Genomic DNA, 27,359 nt, shown 5'->3' with positions numbered 1-27,359 from the left:
ACCGGCCACAGGGTCATGGGCGGCCAAGGCTCATTGATGCACGTGGGGAGTGAAGGCTGGCCCGTGTGGTCCGATCAAACAGAAGAGCTACTGGAGCTCAAATTGCTCAAGAAGTTAATGCTGGTTCTGATAGAAAGGTGTCAGAATACACAGAGCATCTCAGTTTGTTGCGTATGGGGCGGCACAGCCGCAGACCAGTGCCCATGCTCACCCCTGACCCTGCCCAAAAGCACCAACAGTTGCACGTGAGCATCAGAACTGGACCACGGAGTAATGGAAGAAGATGGCCTGGTCTGATGAATCACGTTTTCTTTTACATCACGTGAATGCCCGTGTGTGTGCGTGGCTTACCTGGGAACACATTGCACTATGGGAAGAAGGCAAGCCGGCGGAGGCAGTGATGCTTTGGGCAATGTTCAGCTGGGAAACCTTGGGTCCTGCCATCCATGTGGATGTTACTTTGACACGTACCACCTACCTAAGCATTGTTGCAGACCATGTCCAGCCTTTCATGGAAACGGTATTCCCTGGTGGCTGTGGCTCTTTCAGCAGATAATGCGCCGCCACAAAGCAAAAATGGTTCAGGAATGGTTTAAGGAGCACCACAATGAGTTTGAGGTGTTGACATGGCCTCCAAATTCCCCAGATCTCAATCCAATCGAGCATCTGTGGGATGTGCTGAACCAACAAGTCCGGTCCATGGAGGCCTTAAAGGATCTGCTGCTAACATCTTGGTCTCATATACCACAGCACACCTTCAGGGGTCTAGTGGAGTCCATGCCTCAAAGATTAAGAAAGATATGAAACAGTCATTAAAATCATCCTCTCTTTATTTACAACAGTTTACATGAAGTTTCACAGAAACATCTCTCTCTTTCTCTTCATTGCACTCTGTCTCTATCCCTCAGCGTAACAGTGCGAGCTCAAACTTCAGCAGTTCTTCTCTCTTGCACACAAACAGCCCTGAATTATGAACATCATACTACATAAACACGTGATTGTACAAAACAAAATGTACAGAACCATCATTCATGAACGCTTAATGAATGGCTAAAAAAAAGAGAAAGCACCAACATTTACAAGCAATTCAATTTACAAGCAACACTTTTTTTCCACAAAGCAATGAAAAGCTAGCTTGTTTAATCTAGGCCTGCAAATTACACCTTCTCAGCACGTCCTTAAGATGGGAAGACAAATGGTACCAAAAATACGTTTAAAGAATATCCAGTTTCAACATGCATCCCCCCCAAAATAAAACTGTGGAAACTGTCCATGGACTAACTAAGGCCAACTATGAACCATCAGCGTTATTTGTCTTAATTTTACATGAACATATGCCAAAAGATTCTGCAAATATCCATACTAAAGATGTTATCTTCTCTGCAGTGTTGACATCCAACTTACACGAGATAAACAAACGCACATAATGTCCTCAAGACACAACCCCAAGTTGTTTTGATGGGAGTGGAAACGCTAATAGTACACAATTACATTTTTATCCGAGCATGCCCGTGAACATGAAACAGACTCATCGATTGATAACCGGACTGGACCGGTCCCAGTTCTTAGAAGGAATCATTCCTGAGGGTGTATTTCTTGCTATCACAAGCTCCGCCAGCGAGTTTAGAAAAGCCATGACTTGTAGACCAAATACACTAGCACTGCTTTGAATGTAAATATGAATACTAGCACCAAGCAAGTAAGGATTTCAGAATATGCAAATCAAAAATGTTCTTCCCCTTTGGCAGTAAATCTCACTGAACCTGACAATAACACGCCCGGGTAATATTTCACCACGAATTTGCATCATGTGAACAGAACAAAAAAAAAAAGAGTTACTTTCTTACTTAGTCACAAAAATAGAATTAGAATCAGCACTGAGAATAACGGGAATAAAAGCAAAATAACCAGAAACAATACAAAAAAAAATAAAAAATAAGTAAATGTTCCTACAAAGTTTATTAATTTATGATTATTTATAAATAAAAATATCCCTTCCCTAACCTGTAACGCCTATTCACATAAATATTGTATTTGACATCTAATTGCAGAAAAAAACAACATAAAAAAATTAGGGCTGTCAAAAGATTAATCACGATTAATCGCATCCAAAATAAAAGTTTGTGTTTACATAATATATGTGTGTGTACTGTTAATTATTATTTATATATAAAAACACACACAAGCATGTATATATTTACATATATATTTAGAGTACACACACATATATTATATAAATACAAACTTTTATTTTGGAATGCGATTAATCGCGATTAATCTTTTGACAGCCCTATAAAAAAAATATATATAAACATGTTTAGTCAGAAATTACAACATGCAAATAAAAAGTTTCTTGTTCAATAAAAGGGAAGAAATGCAGAAATGATCAGGCTTTAGAAATCAGAATGAAATATAGTCTCTTATGACCCTGCTTCTTTCCCTGTTCTTCAAAAATAAAACAAATAAAAATACCGTTTCTGATGTTTCACTGCTGACGAAAACCCCGATCAACATTATCCAACAAACAGAACTCTTTGCCTCGCACACATTTGGGGGTCTCAGAAAAGACCCACACAAAATGAGGAGTCTAAACACCTTGAACACTAATATCTTATGGTTATTTCATATAATATATATATACTTTAACAAACACACATACTTTTGAAAGCATCTCTAGCTACCACTTTGTTCTTAAAGTGCAATCCGACACCCCAATCCCTTCTTTCCAGCACAACTCCCGATTGTGTAATACCTTCAGGCATGTGCCCTCACAACCCCAACCGTCTGTACGGTGGACGTCTGCTCTCGCTAATGCATCATCTGAGTATTGATTGCCTGACGCAAACATTTAGGAAGGGGAGAAATATTAAAAACGAGAACAGAAAAACGGCTCTTCTTCTCCCTCTTCCGTACTCACTGAGTCCCGTCTTCAAGAAGACGCTTTTGTGAGTTTCTGTACGTGTGTATGGGCAGAACGAGAAGAGCGGCATCAGTCGAGGAGGTGTTTCCGAGAGCCCACTCGTGAGCGATTGGAGCGGCGAATGTCAAACTTTGAGTCTTTGCACCTCTGGCAGACGTACGTCTCGGGGACGTTGGACTTGCGGATTTTGGCACAAGAAAGGTGGATCCAGGTGTTGCACTGGTTGCATTCGATCATCGCCCGCCCGGCGAACGGCTTCATGCAGAAACATGTCACTAGGTCCCAAGAGTCATCATCTGCAAAGAGAAATTGGTACATATATATATTGAGAAATTCAAATATATATGATTGTGATCTACTTTTAACAATGCCAAACTCCAATGATCCAATGATTGCACCCGCAAATATATATATATATATATATATATATATATATATATATATATATATATATATATATATATATATATATATATATATATATATATATATATATATATATATATATATATATATATATATATATATATATATATATATATATATATATATATATATATATATATATACACATACATACTTACATACACACACATTACGGAGCCCCGCACATGACGTGCAAGAAAAAAATATATATGATTGTGATCTACTTTTAACAATGCCAAACTCCAATGATCCAATGATTGCACCCGCAAATATATATATATATATATATATATATATATATATATATATATATATATATATATATATATATATATATATATATATATATATATATATATATATATATACACATACATACTTACATACACACACATTACGGAGCCCCGCACATGACGTGCAAGAAAAAAAAAGTTAATTGTGTGCACAATTTACTAATTAGTTTCCTTGATTTGCTAAATTGTGCGAACAAATTTCTAACAAATATATAAATATATAAATATATATATATATATATATATATATATATATATATATATATATATATATATATATATATATATTTATTAGGGGTGGGAATCTTAAGGCACTTAACGATTCGATCCGATTCCGATTCTGGGAGTAATGATCTGATTCCCAAAACGATTGTTAAAGCTACACTGTGTAACTTTTTTTGTTTATTCTTAGCTAAAAACACTTATTTATTTCAAAAATATGTGTGATCATTAATGTATATTTACTTCTTTCAAGTAATAAAGTATTGTCGTAAGTTTATAATATGCCATTGAAAATACATACGGGTGAGGGGTTCGAATGCCGGTCGCCATGTTGCCCCTCCATCTTGAAAGTACATTAGCCTAAGAGGGACATACCCGTAAATTCAAGCTTCGCCTTTCGTGTTTTAACACTCGATGGCACCGTGTCGAATGTGGACGAGGTCAAACTGGAAGCCATATTAATCTTGGACTAAACGGCCACCGTAGGAGTTAAAACGAAATCGGAATTGAGAGGAAGAGAAACTAATATTCACTGGATGGTCATATACCTTTTCAACGCTAGATGGGGGAATATATCACACAGTGTAGCTTTAACATTCATTTTTGGTAACTAATTATCCTGCTGTGCAAATACATGAACTTTACATTTTAACCAAAATTGGAGCTAATATGCGTTTTGTTTTTAGTTAGAATATCTGTTTGACAGTATTGCCATATTAAAAATGATTATGAAGATTTCTTTCAGTACTTTTATTTTATTAACAAAGTTATATTCAAGATTAACAAGCTCTGAATAAAACATGGTAAGCCATATATACAATTGCAAAGAACAATCGTTAAGAATAAACAGTTCTCAATTTGCAACTAAGTGTGACAATTTTTCAGTTTCTTTATAACATTTTAACAACAACAAAAAATGTAAAGCAAAAAAAAAGTTTACTTTGGTTAGATCCACAAAAAAATCTTAAAAACACAGGCAAATGCAGAAGAAAAACAACTTTAGCGCTCGCTGAGAAGCCAAATTCAGTGTGTGTGCATAACATCTCACATGAGGAAACCTGCCGAGCTGCAACAGTCACGAGACATTTAACCAATCACTCGCCAAAACAAAGCCTTTGTTCAGAATTTTCCATTCTTTTGTAACACTGTGCAGTAGTTCAGCAATATTCCATAAGTCATTCCAAAAATTATGCCTCGGATGTTGGTAGGTTTATGTCCCGGCCACCGCATCGGAGATATAGGAGTGTTATTAAGCATTAATGGCAAGGAAAGCGCCGTATAGCCTACTTGAGCACCACTTCGTTATTTTGGCTCAGAATTTCGTTTGTTGGAAATATGAAGATAATTTAGAAATGCTTTTGAAATTTAAAACTTTGCATTTAATAAGCAAAATACATCGATACAATACCGATTTCAAAACAATGCATCATGAAGCTTCGAAGCGTTATGAATCAGTGAGTCGAATCATGATTCGGATTGTGTGTCAAACCGCCAAACTGCTGAAATCACGTGACTTTGGCGATACAAACAGCTGATTCGACTCACTGATTCATAACGCTTCGAAGCTTCATGATGCCGTGTTTTGAAATCGGTCATCACAATATAAGTCGTTATTTAGGGTTTTTTTGCGCACAAAAACTATTCTCTTCGCTTCATAAAGTTATTGTAGAACCACTGTAGTGAGATGGACTTTGTAACGACGTCTTTAGTGCCTTTTAAGGGTTTTGAGAGTGTAAAGTGCATTGTGCCAATGGAGGCCTTTCAGAGCCATCAGATTTCAACTAAAATATCTTCATTTGTGTTCTGAAGATGAAGGTCTTATGGGTGTCGAACGACATGAGGGTAAGGAATTAATGACAGAATTTTCATTTTTGGGTGAACTAACCCTTTAATATACATTTTTGCCGAGCGTTACATTATATGATCACGCTCTTATACATGTAAATGCTTCTAAGCGCGACAAGACACAAGAGAACGCTGTATGTCAATGTCCTGTCTGTGTGGCTGCGTCTCATGTCAGCTAATCGAGGGACACTCTGACACACACACACACACACACACACACACACACACACACACACACACACACACACACACACACACTCGACGCACAGACTCGCGTCAGTCTCCTGCTCCCATTGAGTTCTCTTTTACTCATAAACAAACAATAACAACAACACAGAGAATTTTGAGTATTCTCATATTAGGAGTCTTAAATATGTTAAATAACGTCTTAAATTAACTTAAAGAGTTGTGAGGAAATGTCAGATCCGCGTCATGTTCGTCAGCGGCTGTTCTTAAAGTGACAGCAGCACTGATGATGCCTGTCATTAATGTTCATCAAAGAACAACGGCAACAGAGAAAATTGTAGCTTTAATGATGATTAATCTATATTTCATTTATTATTTATGCAGTTAAGAAAGGTGTTTGATAACTATTACATTTCTGTATATGTCTAACAGGGAAGGCACAGGTAAAAATAACATTTATTATAATGGGTTTATGTAAAGATTGTTTTAAGTTCACTTAAATTAAAAGTAGTTTTTTTTTTAAATTTGGAGCTTTCAGTAATACTGTAATGTAACGTCATTAATGTTTCATAGAGACATCAGTGATACTGGCCTTCATTCATAAAAACATGACAATACAACACATATTTAAAATATGCTGTCAATAAATTGTTTCTACATTAATTTGGAGAGTAACTGAAATTATTACAATATCAAAACATTAAAAACATATTAATCATGATTAATTACAGAAAAAAAATGTGATTAGTTAATTTTTTTCATCGATTCCCAGCACTACCTAAAACACAATCATCCGTTGCAGTTTTCCAGCTGTTTAATCAAGTGCTTTGTTTTGTTAACAGACAACAGAGAGTCCATTGGTTTTTTTGTTTTGGTTGTTTTGTTCATTTATTGTGGATATTTAAAATGTTTTCCGTTTTCAGTGTTAAATAGTCTTTAGAAATAAAAGTTTATTGATCTTTGAAAAGGTGTACCTGCATTATTATGCCATTATCATTATTTTAGATGAAAATGGTCTCAGAACAACAATATTATCATTTATCGCAATAATTTCTTGGCCAATTTATCATCCAGCAAAATGTGTTATCGTGCCTAGTAACAGGGCTTGAATATTGCCGTGGGATTGGGCGTATTGCGCATAATTTTACTCGCTCCCGTAGATTTTGTGCTCAAACAGTCAAATACACACAAAATAATGTCAAAATGCCGGTCTTGGTGAGTATTCATGTAGTCAAGTTTAAGTGAACGTAAACAGTTGAGAAAGAAAACGCATGTGTAACAGTGTAATGGATCCGTGCATCAGGTCTTAAAGGGAAAGCAGCCTAATATACCTGATGCCAAATTATGAGATAATGTTAAAAAAAAAAAAAAAATTACTATATGGCAGTTTTCCCTATGGTCTCAATGTCAAACCTGTGGTCAGCGAAATAACTTAACAGTGGCTAATAACTTTGGGTGAGCAAATGTCAAGCCCTGATGATATACATGACTGCAACCTACTTTTAACAATGCCAAACTCCAAGAGGATTGCAATTGCAATTGTAATACGATATATACGATTGCGCTTTTAAAAGTGACAAACTACAAGAGGAAACCTTCTGCTTACCTGAATCAACCATGATGTCCTCATCGTCTCCCGATCCATCCTCATCTCTAAACACCACCTGTTTTCCCTGGCGGACTACAGTCCTTTTACCAGGAACACCTTCAATTTTCAAGACTACGGACTCTTCTTTAAGTTGTGAGGGTTTCTCAAAATCCTCCGACTCTGAACTTTTAAAACCGTCCCAGCACGGCCGGCCGATATCAGGCTCCTCTTTGCACATTGTGGTCCCGGGTGAACTAGAGGCAGGTTTTGAACGTGTGCCAGAGTACGTAGGCTGGTCGCTACCCATGCCAGCGGTGGGTAAAGAGATGCTGAGGTAATCTTCTGGTTCTTCTTTGATGGTACATCCAAAATTGGCGATCTCACCTTCAGTACTGGGAGTAGTAAATGGAGCGAAAGACCTCAATTCCTCATCTTTACACTTCCTCAGCTTCTTCTTCTTCTTTTTCACCTTTTCGGCCTTCGTTCGACCCTCCAGGAGAAGACCTGCTGACTTAGGACGCTTCTGGGGCTCTGAGTCCTCGCTCGCGGGTCTCTTGAATCCAGCAAAGCTCTTTCGGTTTTTAGGTGGGGGCTCATCTGGAGACGAGAGGTCACAGCCCAGCCTCTGGTTCTCCCATCCGTCACTGTCTGCAGTGCTGCCAGTGCTGTTAGGAGGACTAGAGCTGTTCCTCAAGTGTGCCTCCTGTGGACAGCAATGGAAAACACTATTTTAACCACCAGTGCAATGAATTTCTTGGACTGAAACGTCGGTCTGAAGTCTGAAGATGAGCAAACAGTGACCAAATAACTTCACTGCATGTTTCGATACGGTGAAATCAACACACCCACAAATCCTGCTGGTTATGGAGCAATATTTGTAATGACAAGAAATGCAGACCACACTGGCGCAAGATGAAAATGCCTACTTCAAATCAAGCTCTCTAAGATGGAACATTTCACATTTTGCAGTCTGAATAGAAAACAATAGTGCCTCATGCACCCGTATCATCTGTAGTTGCATTGGATAAATGTCCAATATAAAATACATAAATCCCACACACTCCTCAATCGTGATTCACTGCGAATTTTTATTAGCAACATTTTGCTCAAGCCTGAGGAAGGTCGACCGGCAGAAACATTGCTAATAAAACTTCGTAGCCACGTGAGTTTGAGCAGTGATTTATTTATACGAGAAAGGCTAAAATGTAAGAAAATCTCAGCCATTCTAATAACCAGTTTAGCGTTTTAGCACTAAAAGCCAAACAATACATAAAAAAGTAAATGAACGCCAACAGTCACACACTGGTAAAACAAAATGCCTATCACAAACCAGGGTAAAAGAAGCAAAGTGCCAATCAAAGCTCTTGTAGAGTCACTCCTAAAGTTAACGGCTACCACCTAAGAAAAACATAAATTACGGGTCATCAGAAATGCAAGCGCCTGCACAATGAAATCCAAGAATGACCGCACGCTGTAAAAAATAAGACACATAAATGGCAGGTTTATGAGAATTTAAAAACCAGCTCCTCATTTTGCTGTCAAACCTTAATCAGCTTTCTTGGTCACGACTAATGAGCTCAGAAACACATGGATCCCACATCAATGGTGGATTATTTTGGAGCATTGGTCCATCTCTGTCTACACTTACTTTTGTTTATACCCTCATTTACTGTTTGTTTCTTCGTTATTAAAGCCATCATTATTTGTGTGTGCTATGAAGTGCTATGTCTCCTTTGTGCTGAGTAGCCTGCAAAAACAAAGCAAGTAGTAAGCAAATAAAGAATAAATGATAGTTCCGAAAACACAGACTCTATTAAGCTGAAAGGATGTGAAAACACATATTATGTATGCACTAGCTGTTCCAAAACGTAGTGAGTTGCCTACCTAGACAACATTTCAGACAGCAGGACAAGCTGTTTCAAAAGGTAGTATCTTCACAAAGAAAGCGTACCCAGAATGTAGTTCAATCAACAGTGCAGACCAAAAGCCTAAAGTAGGATATTTATGTCATAACTCAAATAGTTTTTGGCATGGCATATGATAATGCTGATATGTTTGGTCTTGTGGAATAGATCTGCTGCAGAGCAAGTACGGACTTGCTACTGCCAATACATACACGACATGCTACTGTACAATACAGCATGCATGATTTATACAGGTGGAGCTGGGGAGGTGGAGGGTCTCTGAAAGCGCGCTGCAACTGCTATAGCAAATGCTGACCAGTATTTGAGTGTTGAGCAGTGAGTTCATTGGCTACTGATACAGCAGGAACCAATCAGCTGTGCCCTATAGATAATGATGTGATTGAAGGCAGATTGAGTAAAGGACCAGCCTGCGCCATCTAGAGTTTCACGACAGAACTTTGTATTTCTACTAGATATCGGCAACTTCTAACCATAAATTTTATACCCTACGCTCCGATGATGACTTCTAGTGACTTAAAAGCAACTGTAACATTTTGTCAGTGTTTGACTGTCAACAAAAAAGACACAAAAAAACCCCAAATAATTCACTGGTAGGGGTGGGCGATATACTGGTAGACACGATTATCCGGTAGATATTTGTTAACCGGTAGAGATTTTGGACTCGTCTCTATCGCGCTGATGGTGCTACTCAGTCACGAAAGCTTATTGCTTGCATCAGTTAAGCATTGCGGTTTAAAAACAGGTGATTTTAAAGGTACACTGTGTACATTTTAGTGGCATTTAGTGGTGAGGTTGTGAATTACAACAGCCCACCCCTCCCTTTCGAAGCACATTAATATTCACTTGTGTGTGTTTATATAAGTATTAGAGCTGCAACTAACGATTATTTTTTCTGTCGACTAATCTAACGATTATTTTTTCGATTAGTCGACTAATCTAACGATTATTTTTACAGATTAGTCTTATTATTCTTTTTTACTGATTATTGTATTTCAAAGAGGGTAGTGAATTTGTATATTATTTTAACATGAAATCAATGAATGATGACAATATTAATTGTATTTCAGGAAGGGTAGTGTACATAGTATGCCATTTTATAATGAAATATATGAACTAGGGCTGCAACGACGCGTCGACGTCGTCGATGACGTCGACTACGAAAATACGTCGACGTGCGTGAAATGCGTCGACGCGTCGGCGGCACATTATTTACGTTCTAGAATGGAACAGAAGATCTAGAATAATGGCAGCTTCTGCTCCCGGGCATAGTGAAAATTATCATTTATCATATAAAGCCAGACCGCGACATTCAAAAGTGTGGGAGTACTTTAAACAGAAGCAGAGTAAAACTGTGCTTTGTTCGCTCTGTAACGCCGGTTTCACACTGCGCGCGCAGGCAGAGCAGAAGCTGTGCGCGTGGAGAGCGGGAGCTTTCACACTGCCAATCAGTGTTGCCAAGTCCGCTTTTTTCCGCGGAATTGGGCTACTTCTACACTGTTGCCGCGGGCTGTGTCTCATGTCCGCGGGTTGAAGCAAAAAAACACACATATTTAACCCCCCGAACGCGATGTTTACCAGAGAACCTCCCCGAAACGCGATTGGGCTTGTTTTGGGCTTGTTTTGAGTAACGAATGGGTGGGTTTTATTGTGTAAACCTGGCAACCCTTCCAGTGTTCTCTCGCGCAGCTGAACCGTGGCGCGTGTATTGCAACATACGGTCACATTTTCCTGGGTTCTTCTCCGACCCCAGTACGTCTCGTGCTTTTATTTATTATGGGCTGCATATATCTCCTGTTAATGCGACCCGGTTCCCCTCTGTCCCAAACACATATGCATAATAACATGCTGTATATAGGTAGTTTACATGATTAAAGTAACATTAAAGTTAAGATATGCCTCTAGCTTTAATCATTTAAATGTGTCTTTGAAGTTTGGGCAAAAACTTCTGGCAGCTTTAGTCGTTGTTTATGCACATGTATCTTCAAAATAGACGACTAGTTATACTATATTAAAACTATGCTGAAAGCTCCTGTATGTGAACCTTTTGCAGATAAATACAAGTGCATTTTCGTTTACTATTGACACAAATCAATAAGTAAATCATACTCAACTACTAGCCTATAGTAAACAACTTTTCCTAATTAGGCCTACTCTGTATACATTTTATGATGAATAGTATCATTATATATTATGTTTAAAAAGCTTCGTGTTCATATATTTCATTATAAAATGGCATACCATGTACACTACCTTTCCTGAAATACAATTAATATTGTCATCATTCATTGATTTCATGTTAAAATAATATACAAATTCACTACCCTCTTTGAAATACAATAATCAGTAAAAAAGAATCATAAGATTAATCTGTAAAAATAATCGTTAGATTAGTCGACTAATCGAAAAAATAATCGTTAGATTAGTCGACAGAAAAAATAATCGTTAGTTGCAGCTCTAATATGAACACAAGAAGCTTTTTAAACATAATATATAATGATACTATTCATCATAAAATGTATAAAGAGTAGGCCTAATTAGGAAAAGTTGTTTACTATAGGCTAGTAGTTGAGTATGATTTACTTATTGATTTGTGTCAATAGTAAACGAAAATGCACTTGTATTTATCTGCAAAAGGTTCACATACAGGAGCTTTCAGCATAGTTTTAATGTATAACTAGTCGTCTATTTTGAAGATACATGTGCATAAACAACGACTAAAGCTGCCAGAAGTTTTTGCCCAAACTTCAAAGACATATTTAAATGATTAAAGCTAGAGGCATATCTTAACTTTAATGTTACTTTAATCATGCAAACTACCTACAGTGCCCTCCACAATTATTGGCACCCCTGTTAAAGATGTGGTCGTGGACTTCTAAAAATTCTCCTTTTTTTTAAACAACATAGAACCCAAATGCAAAAAAAGACAAAAATCCAACCTTTCATTTTATTACATTACTTTGGTGGTAAAAAAAAAAAATCACACATTTAGAAAAAAAAAAACTTGAAATCATGTGTCCCACAATTATTGGCACCCCTGATGTTAATACTTTGTACAACCCCCTTTTGCCAACAAGACAGCACTTAATCTCCTCCTATAACATTTCACAAGATTGGAGAACACAGAGAGAGGGATCTTTGACCATTCTTCTTTGCACAATCTTTCTAGATCATCCAGTGTCCTGGGTCCTCTCTTATGCACTCTCCTCTTTAGCTCGCCCCACAGGTTTTCAATTGGATTGAGGTCTGGGGACTGAGATGGCCATGGGAGGACCTTGAGTTTGTGACTGCTGAACCATTTTTGTGTAGATTTTGCCACATGTTTTGGATCATTATCCTGCTGAAAGACCCAATGACGACCCATCTTCAGCTTTCTGGCAGAGGCCATCAGGTTTTTATTTAAAATGTCCTGGTAGTGCAAAGCGTTCAGAATGCCATGCACCCTAACAAGGTTCCCAGGGCCTTTGGAAGAGAAACAGGCCCACAGCATCACAGATCCTCCACCATACTTCACGGTGGGCATGAGGTGCTTTTCGGCATACTCATCTTTTGTCTTACGCCAGACCCACTTAGAGTGTTTGTTGCCAAAAAGCTCAATCTTAGTCTCATCTGACCAAAGCACACGATCCCAGTTGAAGTCCCAGTACCGCTTAGCAAACTCCAGACGTTTACGTTTGTGAGTGTTAGTGAGAAAAGGCTTTTTTCTTGCATGCCTCCCAAACAGCTTGTTGGCATGTAGAGAGCGTCTGATGGTTGTTTTGGAGACTTTGTGACCCCAAGATGCCACTCTTTGATGCAATTCTGTGACAGTGAGCTTAGGACATTTTTTTACTTCTCTTACCATCCTCCTCACTGTGCGTTGTGGCAAGATAAACTTGGGACCTCTTCCAGCCTTGTTTGTCACTGTTCCAGTTGTTTTAAACTTCTTAATGATTCCTCTGACTGTAGATACGGGTAAGTTAAGGCGAGTGGCTATTTTCTTGTAGCCATTGCCTGACTTATGAAGGTCGACACACATCTGCCTTACTTGAATGGTGTGTTCTCTTGTCTTTGCCATGTTGACAAATGGGTAAGAGAATTAGGCCTCTGTGTCACGTAATATTTATACCCCAGGGAAACAGGAAGTCATGAATTACTAATTAAAAGTTCCTAGATACCCTGACCAACTTTAGCAACTACAGAAAAATATATTTAAAAAAAAATCAATAAAAATTTTCAGAGGAATTGTTAGGGGTGCCAATAATTGTGGGACACATGATTTCAAGTTTTTTTTTTTTTTCTAAATGTGTGATTTTTTTTACCACCAAAGTAATGTAGTTAATGTAACTTGTACTTTTTCTCTTTTTTTTGCATTTGGGTTCTATGTTGTTTAAAAAAAAAGGAGAATTTTTAGAAGTCCACAACCACATCTTAAACAGGGGTGCCAATAATTGTGGAGGGCACTGTATATACAGCATGTTATTATGCATATGTGTTTGGGACAGAGGGGAACCGGGTCGCATTAACAGGAGATATATGCAGCCCATAATAAATAAAAGCACGAGACGTACTGGGGTCGGAGAAGAACCCCGGAAAATGTGACCGTCTGTTACAATACACGCGTGGCGCGTTCAGCTGCGCGAGAGAACACTGGCAGCAGGGTTGCCAGGTTTACACAACAAAACCCACCCATTCGTTACTCAAAACTAGCCCAAAACAAGCCCAATCGCGTTTCGGGGAGGTTCTCTGGTAAACATCGCGTTCGGGGGGTTAATACGTGTGTTTTTTTGCTTCAACCCGTGGACATGAGACACAGCCCGCGGCAACAGTGTAGAAGTAGCCCAATTCCGTGGGGAAAAAAAGCGGACTTGGCAACACTGACTGGCAGTGTGAAAGCTCCCGCTCTCCACGCGCACAGCTTCTGCTCTGCCACCGCGCGCAGTGACAAACCGGCGTTACAGAGCGAACAAAGCAGTTTTATTCGGCTTCTGTTTAAAGTACTCCCACACTTTTGAATGTCGCGGTCTGGCTTTATATGATAAATTATCATTTTCACTATGCCCGCAGACATCCCAACCTGAAAAAAGTCATTTCCCGCCCACACTGAAAATTGATTGGTTGACTTGCCGAAACAGGCCAATCAGGATGCTCTCTGTCTTACATGCGCTTCATTAGGTGCACACCAGCACACACACGCAAGGTCTCTCGCTCTCTCTCCCTCTCTGCCGTGCGCGCGTGCACAGTCTGTGTTTCGCATGCGCGCTCTTGCTCGCTCGCTCTAGATTGCGGGAGAATTTAACTAATTTGCGGGCATCAGGGAGCCGCTATCAATATGCGGGAGACTCCCGGAACTTCCGGGAGACTTGGGATGTCTGTGCCCGGGAGCAGAAGCTGCCATTATTCTAGATCTTCTGTTCCATTCTAGAACGTAAATATTGTGCCGCTGACGCGTCGACGCATTTCACGCACGTCGACGTATTTTCGTAGTCGACGTCATCGACGACGTCGACGCGCCGTTGCAGCCCTAATAAGTATCATTAAAAATATTAGGATGCAAGTTATTAACGTTTTTTTTTTTTTAATCTAGTGTCTGATCATGTCTAAATATGTATTAAAATGCAGAACCTAAAAATAAGTAAGCAGTTATGATCTGCAATACTTTTTTGAGCAACTAGATACATGTATATTTATTAAAGAGCCATACAGGAACCAGTGGGTAATGGCATTACAAATGAAATATATTATTTTCCCAGCCACATTATGACTCTAAAATGCCTCTTTTAATTGGTATTCTCTATTTTAACCTTAATTACTACACTAATTGTAATATAAGACAAATATTTTAATTCATTAAATGGTCATTAATGGACAATAATTATTGCACAAATAGTAGGCCTATTTAGTACCAAAAGATCTCCTCAAAATATTCAATAAATATTATTAAACTAAAATATAGAACCTTTATTTAATTGAAAAATAGTTAAGGTGTATGGTCACATTTGACCACCAATGAGTATGAGTGTGACCAATTAGTAAGGACTACCTGAGGGCTAAATACAAGAAAAACATTAACATTAATGTTAACAATGTTGCATCATCATTCTCCATGATAAAATGATACTGTAAATGGTTGACGTAATGCACACTATGCTGTACTGTTTACCAAAAACTGCTGTATAGTGAAACTGTCATCTATCCATTCAAATGTATCAAGATGAGAGCATGTCGCAACTCTGTTTTTTAACGCCTCTGGCTTTAACCGTTATGCCACATTAGTGCCAAAACGCTATTTATTGTTTGAATTTCGGATTAAAACTTTAAACATTTTAGAAGCTTATACTTTGTTTCATATCAAAAGCAGGTTTGGCAATTTGAGAGTGACAGAGAGACAGAGGGAGAGCAGGGAAAGGAAATGCAGCTGAACGAATGCTGTGTGTTTTAAATAGCGGAAACATTTTTTTAAAAAAGAATTACAACACGCAATATGTGGCGGCCGGTGTTGATTCTGTGGTGCACCACCACGAATTAGTCTATGTGTGGGAAACACTGCATTGCATTTCTGACAATAGATCCTCATAAATATTACACACTGCACCTTTAAACTGTTAAAGGGGTGGTAAAACACATTCTTTCAAAGGCTTGATTGTGTTTGTGGGGTGCACTGTAACATGTGTTCATGCTTCGTTTTAAAAAAAAGTGCATTATTTTTCATATATTTGACCTTTATTCTACACTGCTCTGTCCCTCCTTGTAAAACGGTCTGATGGTTTCCGGGTTCTATGAAGCCAGTCCCTCAAAAATACGCGATGGGCTCAGATTGGTTAGCTGGCCCAGTGTGTTGTGATTCGCTAATCCCCTAGTGCACGTTTGTCGGAAACGCCACGTCCCTTACCTGGAGGCTGTGCTTTGGTCAGTATTAGAAACAATGGCGTCAATAAAACCACACCAATCTGAGCCCGAATCAGACCCAGAACATTTTAGTGAAGATGATCGAGCAGAACCTGTTCATTCCTCAAGAGTAAAGACTGCGGATCTATAGTGATCGCTACTGAATGGCACTGTTACTTTTGTATTTTTAGAACGATTATAGCCAAATATCTGTCGCAAGAACTATTAACCCAAAACGAACACTAAACACTGGCTTTACTATAATAGCCAAATCACACACAGAACCATGTTTAGCATGCCTGTAGATAAACAATACATAAAAGCTCTATTTAAAGAATCATTTACACTAATGCCAAGTTCGCTGTTGAGATTTTAACGTTAGTGTTTGTAACGTTAGGTGTTCGTCGGATAACGTTAAGTATGAATGAGCATTTAACAGACTGGTTTGCAGAACAGCGCTGTCATCTGTTTACTTCCTTGCTACAACCTATTACAGGAAAACACATAGATGAAATATAAATCAGACTTACAGGTTGTGGCCCGTAAACAGCTTCTGTTTGTAAATCCAGCTTTCAGGACAAGCCGTTGCGCATATCCTGCATTGAACTCGCGAAGTTTGTGGAAGTTTTCCTCCGTAAAATGTGCAGCGCGCGCGTCGTGCATCCACGCAATGGCAGTGTTTGTCTTGCGCAGCTGACGTTGTGCAAATCCGGCATTGAACTCGCAAAGTTTGTGGAATTTTTTTTCTCCGTGAGATGTGCTGCGGGAGCCCCGCACGCGCCTGTTCCCCGTCTCAAACACACGTGCATATAACATGTTGTATGTTAAACGCCCTGCAACGCACCCCCGTCCCAAGGACTGCTGAACAAAGCAAGTACCCCAGACCTGCAATCCGGATGAAAATAACAGGGTTTCCTCGGCATCGCGGCAACAACACTCCAGCCTAACTATACCACAACAGCGCAGCGATACAAAATGGCCTCACCCCCCCTTATTTAATATTCTCGGAGGAGGGGTTTATGTAAATATTGGGACTGGTGATGTCACCAGCCCTGGAGGAATGTCTGTAGTCGCCTACTGGCCGTTTGCTGTAGTTCTTAGAAATTGATTTCTTTAAAAGCAAATATCTCCCTTTGCTTTAAACTTTGAACGTTGTAACTTTGCAGATGTTGTTTATGCTCAAGCAGCAACATTACACGCTAGCTAAAGTTAGAATAGTGAAATATGGTTTACCACCCCTTTAAAGCACAATAAGTAGTGAAAGACAATTTCACTATCATTTTCACTATGTGCATGTGCTGTCAGAGAGACCGTTTCTCAGAGCTGTCTGAGAGACGTGCACACATGAAGCTGCTGCTCATGGAGCACTTGAGAACGGAGTGCTTTTTTGCTTTTTTATGTGTGAATGGTTTTGGCCATAGATATTATATATCGATGGTTTTGGCAAGCACGTAAATACAGTCTCTCTTCTTCTTCTGTGTGACAAGCGAGTGTCAGAAGCGTAAAGGGCCGCAGCACCACCTTGTGTACCGGGAGCGCATCTACTGATTGTGCACGTTCACTCAGCGCATCGCCAGTGAAAATCTCTTGGGTGTGAACACTCAAGACGCACCGAAAAACGTCACGAAAAACGCTTTTGCCGTGACTGAATGAGAGCGCAGCTGGTATCGATACTGTAAAAAGGGAGTATCGTATCGTTTCAGATTTCAGTATCGATACATATCGAAATATCGATATTTTTGACAACACTACATAAAAATATATAGATGGATTCTAGGAAGTGGGTCCCTCATAAAAGATTCATCATATTTGGGGGTCCTTGGCATCATAAAGTTTGAAAACCCCTGTTCAAGCAGTTAGGATGCTCCCTTAGAAGGCAGAAGTCTAAGGGCGTTTTCACACCTGAAAGTCCGCACCAAGGTCCGAACCGAAGTTCATGTTTTGATACATTTTATACATTTGGTTAGTTTTGGTTTGGTTTCACATTGCAATTATGCGAGCGCACTAAAGAACTTTACATGACACACTTGCATCCACTCGTCATCATCTATGTGGGCGGCATCTGGATATTGATTGGTTTGTAAACGGACGTGCGTCTGAGGTCAGCGTCTTTGACAAGAATGAATGAACGGACGCATATCGTTGCCACTATTGAACAGTGCGCATTGCTTGACTATTTTCTTTTCGTTACGTTTAAAAGTGGACATTTCAAGCTTTATATACACATATTTCTCATGTTTGTGAGACAAGTAGCCTGGTTTAGCCTATTTGAGACGCGCTCCAGTTCATGTGCAAAGCATGTGATCGCTCCCGCGATTATTGTCTGCTATAGACTATTTGCTTCTTATTTATTAAATTTCAGTCAATTATCTGATGAAACATTGATTAAAATTAAGATACAATTTATATTCACATTAAAGAAAGGCTTTCTAAGCAAAATCATACAAAATTTCTTTCAAAATCATCCCTAGTTTCACATCAGTAATTTTGATTCGGACCAAACTGAAAAGTCCGAAAATTCGGACCAAACAAGGTAGGTGTGAAAGCGCCCTAAGTAGACAGCAGACAGCTCACTAGGTTTTGGAACACTTGGAGCTATTATCGGCCCTCATGCATTTCCCTGCAAACAGAGTTTCCTCGTTTTAGCCTCCATCCATTTGAAGGATCCATTAAAGGGAAGACCTGAAACTGAAATGTTTGTGGATGCGCACACACACACTGCTGTTGTGAAGAATGGCACTTAGAGACAGGGTCTGAGATGAGAATGAGGAGACTGGAGTGGCCCTCTTACCCTGGGAGGGAGGGCTGAGGTTTTTTTGGAGGGAGATGTCTCTCAGCGGCCGTGGCATAAGAGCCACCACCATTTCTGTGGATCAAACAAGAGCGTCAGAAGCAAAGCAGCTCATAAAGGGGTTGCGCCACCAAAAAAAGAAAAGAAAGAAAAAGCACCCAGTGCTACACCACTGCCAAGGATAGCACCCTCTGGAGGTCGGATGTGTCAGATCGTAGAGCGATCTTGGGGAAATGCAAGGCCGCTTCACCCTGCAACACTGACAGCACTTTCTAGCAAACGTACAAGCAGAGTAAGAGTATCATTTTCACCACAATCTCCTCACAGTTACATCACTAAGACATGATAATACTCACCTCCTGTGGATACGGAATATAACCAGCATATGCCAGCACAAATGTGCAGAACTTGTTGAAATCTTCCACGGTCCGTTTCCGCTTAAATGTTGAACTGTAGCCCTGCAATAAAAACACACCATTTCACACTTTTTAAAAAGATTAGCACCACTTTCAGCATTAGATTAGTAGCTAAATGTTGTTAAGCAAAAGACAGCCAATCAGAAACGAAGCAATACATGCCTCATTAAATATTCATGCACTTAGAACACCATTTTCATCCAAATTTGAAAGTGTGAACCAGGGATCAAAACGACTAAGGACTACATTTGTTGAAAAAATGTGTCATTTCTGCATCACTAACATCACCTAATATATTAAAACAACAAAAACTAAGGCCTGCTTTCAAACAGGTAGTCCCACCCCAAACACAGGCCATTAGTTGAGTCACTGGTGTGATGGGCTGGTCGTGATGTTCAAACAAGCAGTGTTTTGAATGCTTTACAGAGTCAAAGTGTTCACACTTCTCAGGAGAATCAACATAGACGGCTTGCTTGTATTTGTCTCTCTCTATACAGTGCATCAGTCGGGTTACAAAACTAAAACTCCTATTCATTGTCTCTACAGGGGAACTGATCTTTAACAATAACTTCTAAATGAACCCATTAAAGACTGACTGACTGTGAGCTATGACGTTGTAAATTCATGGTAATTGCTTTTGTTGAAGGCATTAGCCCACATTATTTCAACTTCTCAACAGAATTCATGGAAAAAAGAAAAAAAAACTACATTACCCATAATTCTGCAAAGAAATCTCCACCGGAGAATCACAACAAATCATGCAAAAATTACTTTTTAGCGCACATACAACCGTCGAACGTGACCGACTGAAAGGAAACCTGAGAAAACATGCTTCAACAGAACGTAATGTGAACACAAAATACTAAACGGACATTTAGAAACAATCCATTTCCACTCACTAAACTTCTATGTATTGTTTGTCAAAAACACCAAACAGTCAACTTGACCTGCAGGAAGTGCTGAGCGTTTTTGGTGAGGTATGATCAAGTAGCTATGTATTTGCCAGCTGCGCAATATGTGGATACATATAACGTTATACCGCATGATTTTGCCTACCAAAACAATTGAGAAACTTCTCCAAATGTCAGACTTTCCTTGTTTAGCTTTTGTGCTGTAAATACCTCGTTTGAGGTTCTTTTCTACATCATCTATTGACATCTTCTCCATCATGTCGTTAGGCAACCTCCCTATCCCGCCGATTCCCGCTGTGTTTTTTTTAGCCGCCCATTCCCGCCCGCAGCAAAATTCAAACCGCCCGCTCCCGCGAGATTTGCGTTGGGTCCCGCGGGACCCGGCGGGACTCAATCCCAATGCAGCCCTCTACTGTACACTCTCTGTCCCTTCAGAGACATATATTGTGTAATTGATGAATTTAGTTTTCAGTTCAGTTAATTCAATCCAAGTAAATGAAACACTCACAAGATGTCACCAAAATCACTCTGTCCCCTTTAAATCTTTCAGAAAATGATGTAAGTGTATCGAATTATATCGAATCGTATCGTTGGCTGAATATCGTGATATATATCGTATCGTGAGCTGAATATCGTGTATCGTATCGTATCGTGAGATTAGTGTATCGCTACAGCCCTTGTAGCAAGGAAGTACACAGATGACAACGCTGTTCTGTAAACCAGTCTGTTAAATGCTCATTCATACTTAACGTTATCTGACAAACACCTAACGTTAAAATCTCAACAGCGAACTTGGCATTAGTGTAAATTATTCTTTGATTAGAGCTTGTATGTATTATTTATCTCTTGAGGAATGAACAGGTTCTGCTCGATCATCTTCACTAAAATGTTCTGGGTCTGATTCGGGCTCAGATTGGTATGGTTTTACTGACGCTATTGTTTCTAATACTACCAAAGCACAGACTACCGGTAAAGGTAAGGGGCGTGGCATTTCCGACAAATGTGCACTAGGCGGTTAGCGAATCACAACACATTGGGCCAGCTAACCAATCTGAGCCCATTGCGTATTTTTGAGGGACTGGCTTCATACAACCCGGAAACCATCAGACCGTTTTACAAGGAGGGACAGAGCAGTGTATAATAAAGATCAAATATAAGAAAAATAATGAAATTTTTTAAAAACAAAGCATGAACATGTTACAGTACACCCCACAAACACAATCAAGCCTTTGAAAGAATGTGTTTTACCACCCCTTTAACATGCACTTTTCCGAGCGCCTGTCAAACGTGATTACTGGACTAAGTCGTCTTACTGCGCTAATACTGTCAAATACACACAAGGTTAACATAAACACAGTTGGTTATGTCTAAAGTGACAGTAAAATCGCGTGTGTCTGTATATCAGATGTGCAGGTGTTAAATTGACAGCAGCGCAGTCTATAGTGAACACGCCATCCTTAAAGGGACAGTTCACCTCTAAAATTATGTCATTATTTACTCACTCTAATATTGTTCCAAACCTGTATTCATTTCTCGATGACAGAATTTTCATTTTTGAATGAACTATCCCTTTAAAGTCCCTGTAAAGTCAAAACTAAACATGTATTCTGAATTTCTCACACCACAGATAAATGTGTTATTAACCACCCAGCCAAATTTGAATCATTAAAAAATCCGCCAAGTACATAAAATAGCTTATCAAAAACGTGAAAAAATGAGCAGCATTCTCTGCTCTCAAACGCTGGGGGTGTGTCCGCTGGTGGCGCCGAAACCACGCCCACTCGTGGGAAAGCTGGCGTAGCAAAACAAGACAACACTCACTGATCACGAGCGTCTATGATCACGACGCACCAGATGTCGGCGGGACGGGAAGACTAAGGCCGGGGCAGGGGATAGTCGGTTCTGCAGCGGATTATCAGTGAATCCCAGTTGTCTCCGGTGAAAGTTTGTAAAACGATCAGGTGTATTGTCACTGCAGACTCAGAGGCAGGCGTCGGTGGTTATCCTCAGCTCTCCATCAAGATGTCTGTTCACAAAATTAATCCACCTCTTCTTGATCATCGTGTTTGTTTTGTAAGCTGTTTTGTAAGTTGTAGACTATAGTAACTAACAGTACTGACAGTAACTCGCGATCGAGCGGGCAAACTGATGAGAATGTGCTGTAGTTATGATCGTGTTAGGGGAGGAGCCAGGCTCCAGTGCGTCATCAAGCCACCGTTTTAGCCCCGCCCAGAAAATCCTGAACACAGCAACAGTCAAAAACTGTTTAAAGGTCTACTGAATTCAGTACTACATAGTTCACAGTCTTTGTAATGTGTTTCAGCAATACATTTCTAACATTTATAATGTGTTTAGAAAAATATCTCAGAATTGCCTTTACAGGGACTTTAATGTTAATACAACAATGAAAAAAACACTGCTCGACTGAAAAACTAATACAGTAGCTAAGAATCAATATTTTATAGTGAAGTCTATGTAGTGTTTTATTTTTACATTTATTCGTTCAATTTCATACTTAAATGCTGCTGTACAGCTCTGAGCTGCCAGTGTAAATCTTTATATATATTTGTTTTATATTATACAATACACTAGGAATGTGTACAAGAGTTTTTTTTTTTTTAAAGTAAAGTTTTAAGTTTAAGTAAGGTTTTTCAATTCTTTTAAGTAAAATAAAGAAAGAGTATTGCAATAAAAAAAAATCTTTTTTCTCCTTAACCTCTTGCGGTTCCTGTCGCCTAAGAATAGAATAGCAAAAAACTAATGTGACAAGCCATCAGAACCGAACCGAACCGAAAACCGTGGGTAAAAACCGAGGTATGTATTGAACCGTGGATTAACTGTATTGTTGCATCCCTATTTAATAACGTTTTAAAGATGACTTTTTTTAAAATCCCTATGGAAAACTTCTGAACGGTGCCCGTTCCTGAAATGCTCAATATATTAAAAAGGACGTACTTTTAACTCTAGTTAAATCCACATGTCATTTTTCGCCGCTAGAGGTCGCTTATTCAAAACAAAGACGCCGCTTGATAACGCCTTGATTTCGCTGAGCTTTTAGGGTGCTTTCACACCTGCCTCATTTAGGTCGGTTGAATCGTACTAGAGTTGGTTTTCCCCTTTGGTGCGTTTCGTTTGGTCAGGTGTGAAATCCGCAATCGCATTCGGGTGCGCACCAAAAGCGGACCAAACAAGCGAGAGCTCCTTGAAGAGGTGGTGTCAGTGCGCTTTCAGACGAACTCTGGAGAGGTTCGTTTGTGGTGAGAACGCGATCCGACCTCAAACAGACCCATCTGCAAAAAGTACTGATCATTTTTGGACTAAACCAGCTGCCGTAGTCAGCTGCGCTGTGCATTATGGGATGAGGAAGTGTTTGTTGACAGTTTGCACAGCTCGCGGACAAACTTGTGAGTAGTGAGGAGGTTCGGAGCCTCATGGAAATTTGGTCTGATGACCATATTAGGTCCCAACTTTCGAAAACTTCAAATCTCCGCTTGAAGTGACGAGCGATTCGCGTTCGCCGTTTGCAGTGCATTAGAACGTTGTTTTCAAGCCGCATCCGCGCTTCATTATAGAAATGTATTGTTTGCATATTGTGGTGTAAACAAACAATGTAATAGATTATGGCCAGGGACAAAACCAGCCTGCGCAGTCGCAGTTTAGGAAATACGCCATGGCCAATGAGTGATGTGGATGTTGTCATGTGACTGCATTTTGGGTCAGACCAAAGCAATCAGTGTGGTGTGAAAAGGAACCAAAAAAGCTGAAAAATGCTACAAATTTATAATTGTTTGCCCTTGGTTCGGACCAAATGAACCGAACTAGAGATGTGAAAGCACCCTTATTCTGCTGCAGACGAGCGCTTCTGCTTCTTCCGCTCATGTGTATGTGGGGTAACACAGAGCTGTTTATCATATTGGCACAATCAGAACTCGTTACGTATTTCTAAAGGAGGGACTTCATAGAATAAGGAAATCCTCAAGCCGTTTTTAGGACAGTGAAAACAGCGGTATACAGATAAGTAAATTGTGTGAAAAATACTGCGTTTTTTTACACGCGAAACATGAACACATGTTATATTGCACACTGTTAACACAATCAAAGCTTCAAAAACACAGGAAAAAACGGGACCTTTAATGAAAGCAGTGTTAGCAGAGGCTGGGGGAGTGAAGCAATGTGCGCGCATGCGCATTCACGCACTGGCTCTGTCAACTGTGCAAATATTCGACATATTGACAACTACGAGTAAACGACACATCATCACCGTCATTCAATTACACGATCGACACCAATGAGAATTCACTTGATATATTAAAACGCCGTTTGCACCGACAAAAAAAAAACACGTTATTTAATAAATATGACCGAATAACTAAAAAGCTTGTTAGCAACTCCATGCACAGGCAAAAAGAAAACGTAAACGAGTGTAACATCATAAGCCCTCTTATGAAAGCTATAAAAACGTTGAGGAAAAACAGAAAAAGTCCTTTCATTTAATCAACCTAAACAGCATTTAATGCGTTAATGAGTTAGCCAGAGATTGCTAATGAGATAAGTTAGCCTAAAACAATGACACTTCCTTTGATGACTTTAATTATTACCACAGATCAAACTGGTAAATAAATAAGTAAAAGCACTGAAATAAGATATGTATTTGCATATTTTTTGATGTAACAGTGATCATACATTGATTGCGTACAGTTTTAAACGAGGCAAGCCTATTTTAAAGGGTTAGTTCACCCAAAAATGAAAATTCTGTCATTAATTACTCACCCTCATGTCGTTGGACACCCGTAAGACCTCCGTTCATATTCGGAACACAAATGAAGATATTTTAGTTGAAAGCTGATGGCTGAGAAAGGCTTCAGACAGGCCTCCATTGGCATTCAGTACATTGACACTTCCAAGATCCATGAAAGGCACTTAAAACGTCGTTACAAAGTCTATCTCACCACAGTGGCTCTACAATAATCATACAATGCGACGACAATAGTTTTTGTGCGCAAAAAAAAATCAAAATAACACCTTTATCCAACTTGTTCTTGTCTTCCGTGTGTGCCTCCACGACGCATGCGCGAGAATATGACGTAGCGCCGGTGTTCGGGAATCGATGAAATACACACTTAAGCCCCATTTTGAGCACTACGCCGAGACCTAAAGCACGATCAATGTAGAATCCAACAGCTTAGACACGCGCGTCTTCCTCTGCTCGTAAACAAATCGCTTCTGGGTCATCTGTCCGAACGCCGGATCTGCGTCATATTCTCGCGCATGCGTCGTGGAGGCGCACACGGAAGACAAGAACAAGTTGGATAAAGGTGTTATTTTGATTTTTTTTTGCGCACAAAAACTATTGTCGTCGCATTGTATGATTATTGTAGAGCCACTGTGGTGAGATAGACTTTGTAACGACGTTTTAAGTGCCTTTCATGGATCTTGGAAGTGTCAATGTACTGAATGCCAATGGAGGCCTGTGTGAAGCCTTTCTCAGCCATCAGCTTTCAACTAAAATATCTTCATTTGTGTTCCGAATATGAACGGAGGTCTTACGGGTGTCCAACGACATGAGGGTGAGTAATTAATGACAGAATTTTCATTTTTGGGTGAACTAACCCTTTAAGCTGCACATTGAACGATGATTAATAAACAAATTATATATATATATATATATATATATATATATATATATATATATATATATATATATATATATATATATATATATATATATATTCATGGAAGAAATACTGAGATGAAACAACATCATCTAAAATAATATGAATTTAAAAAACATCATATCTGGGTAAAAAATTTGAAAATCTAAATATTTTAACGTTACCTGTGTGTCAAAGGGACAAGTCGTCGAGCTGTTGTCCATTTCTATAGTGTAGAAAAAAAACAGTTTTAGTTTATGACCACATTTTCTACGACATCCGACTCGCATCGTGACAGATATATCGAGACAATAACACACAAAATACAATTATATCGAATTACACTTTCCTGTTTTGATGCATAATGTACTATCATTTATGATATAGGCTATGTAGGTTAGCATGCTAACAATAACATCTGTCTGGACCAAACAGTTATTTAAAAACCTTGAAAAACTGTTCAATTTAAATAGATAAATCTTGTCAGACTAAAGTTTAAAAGAGATTTATTAGAGTGTATAATGCACGTACCTCTCCACACCTAAATAACAACCTGCAAAAACACATTTCACTCCTCTGACTACTTTATACATTCATCTTCACATCTGTGATTGGACTCAAATGAAAGGTGTTATGTTTATGAATTATTTTATTGGGGAAAAAATATGGTTTTTAATCTTTTTGATGGGCAGTCCTCGAGCTCAGTTAGCCTGCTACCAATACAGACCTGATCTATTAAGTTTAATAACACTGTATCATCCATAACAAATCAATTCTGACCAATACCCAGGATTACACATCTAAATCCTCAACTAGCTCCAACTGTAATGTCTCTAAACAAAAGTTGATCCACTTTTTTCTTCCCCTGCTGGAACTTGCTAATTGGCTAGCCGTTTCGCTAACACTGCTGTGACTGATGTGTGTGTTTGTGGTGTTTTATTCACGTTTACCTGCTGCTGAAACACAGATAGTGGACCACACGACGGTAAAGAGGCAGATAATTATCCTGGATCGAAAAACAGGCGATGACAGTGGCAAGAGAGATGGAAAACAGTGATGATATATGTCCGAATGTGATGAAGATGTGATGGGTGAAACCCAGACAGACAGACCTGCCAAAATAAAAGCCCCTCGTTGATTCATATGAATCACCCATCTATTGGTCAGTTTACTGGCCAGAAATATAATATTACCTTAAGAAATGTGAATATTATACACTTAGAATGACATTAGATAACAAAAACTCGAACCAAGTGACATTTATTTTCATTAAATATAGCACAAATACACTGTTCAAACAAAACAAAAATGAGTTTGTTAC

The 27,359-nt window shown here is 39.1% G+C and overlaps 1 protein-coding gene across 1 annotated transcript; it reads right to left on the bottom strand.

Annotated features, from left to right (window-relative positions):
• Nucleotides 1-814: 814 nt before the first annotated feature.
• On the bottom strand, nt 815-27,133 carry phf13 (PHD finger protein 13). The gene is made up of 5 exons (XM_079844299.1): nt 26,989-27,133; nt 26,224-26,264; nt 19,417-19,518; nt 7,499-8,183; nt 815-3,216 (listed from the first exon to the last, which is right to left on the bottom strand). The coding sequence occupies exons 2-5, from the start codon at nt 26,260-26,262 to the stop codon at nt 2,990-2,992; spliced, it is 1,053 nt and encodes a 350-aa protein (XP_079700425.1). The 5' UTR covers nt 26,263-26,264; nt 26,989-27,133; the 3' UTR covers nt 815-2,989.
• Nucleotides 27,134-27,359: the final 226 nt, after the last annotated feature.

The sequence above is a fragment of the Gobio gobio genome (genome assembly GCF_949357685.1).
Source record: "Gobio gobio genome assembly, chromosome: 19".
Classification (NCBI taxonomy): domain Eukaryota; kingdom Metazoa; phylum Chordata; class Actinopteri; order Cypriniformes; family Gobionidae; genus Gobio; species Gobio gobio.
This window is presented reverse-complemented; position numbering and strand designations above follow the sequence as displayed.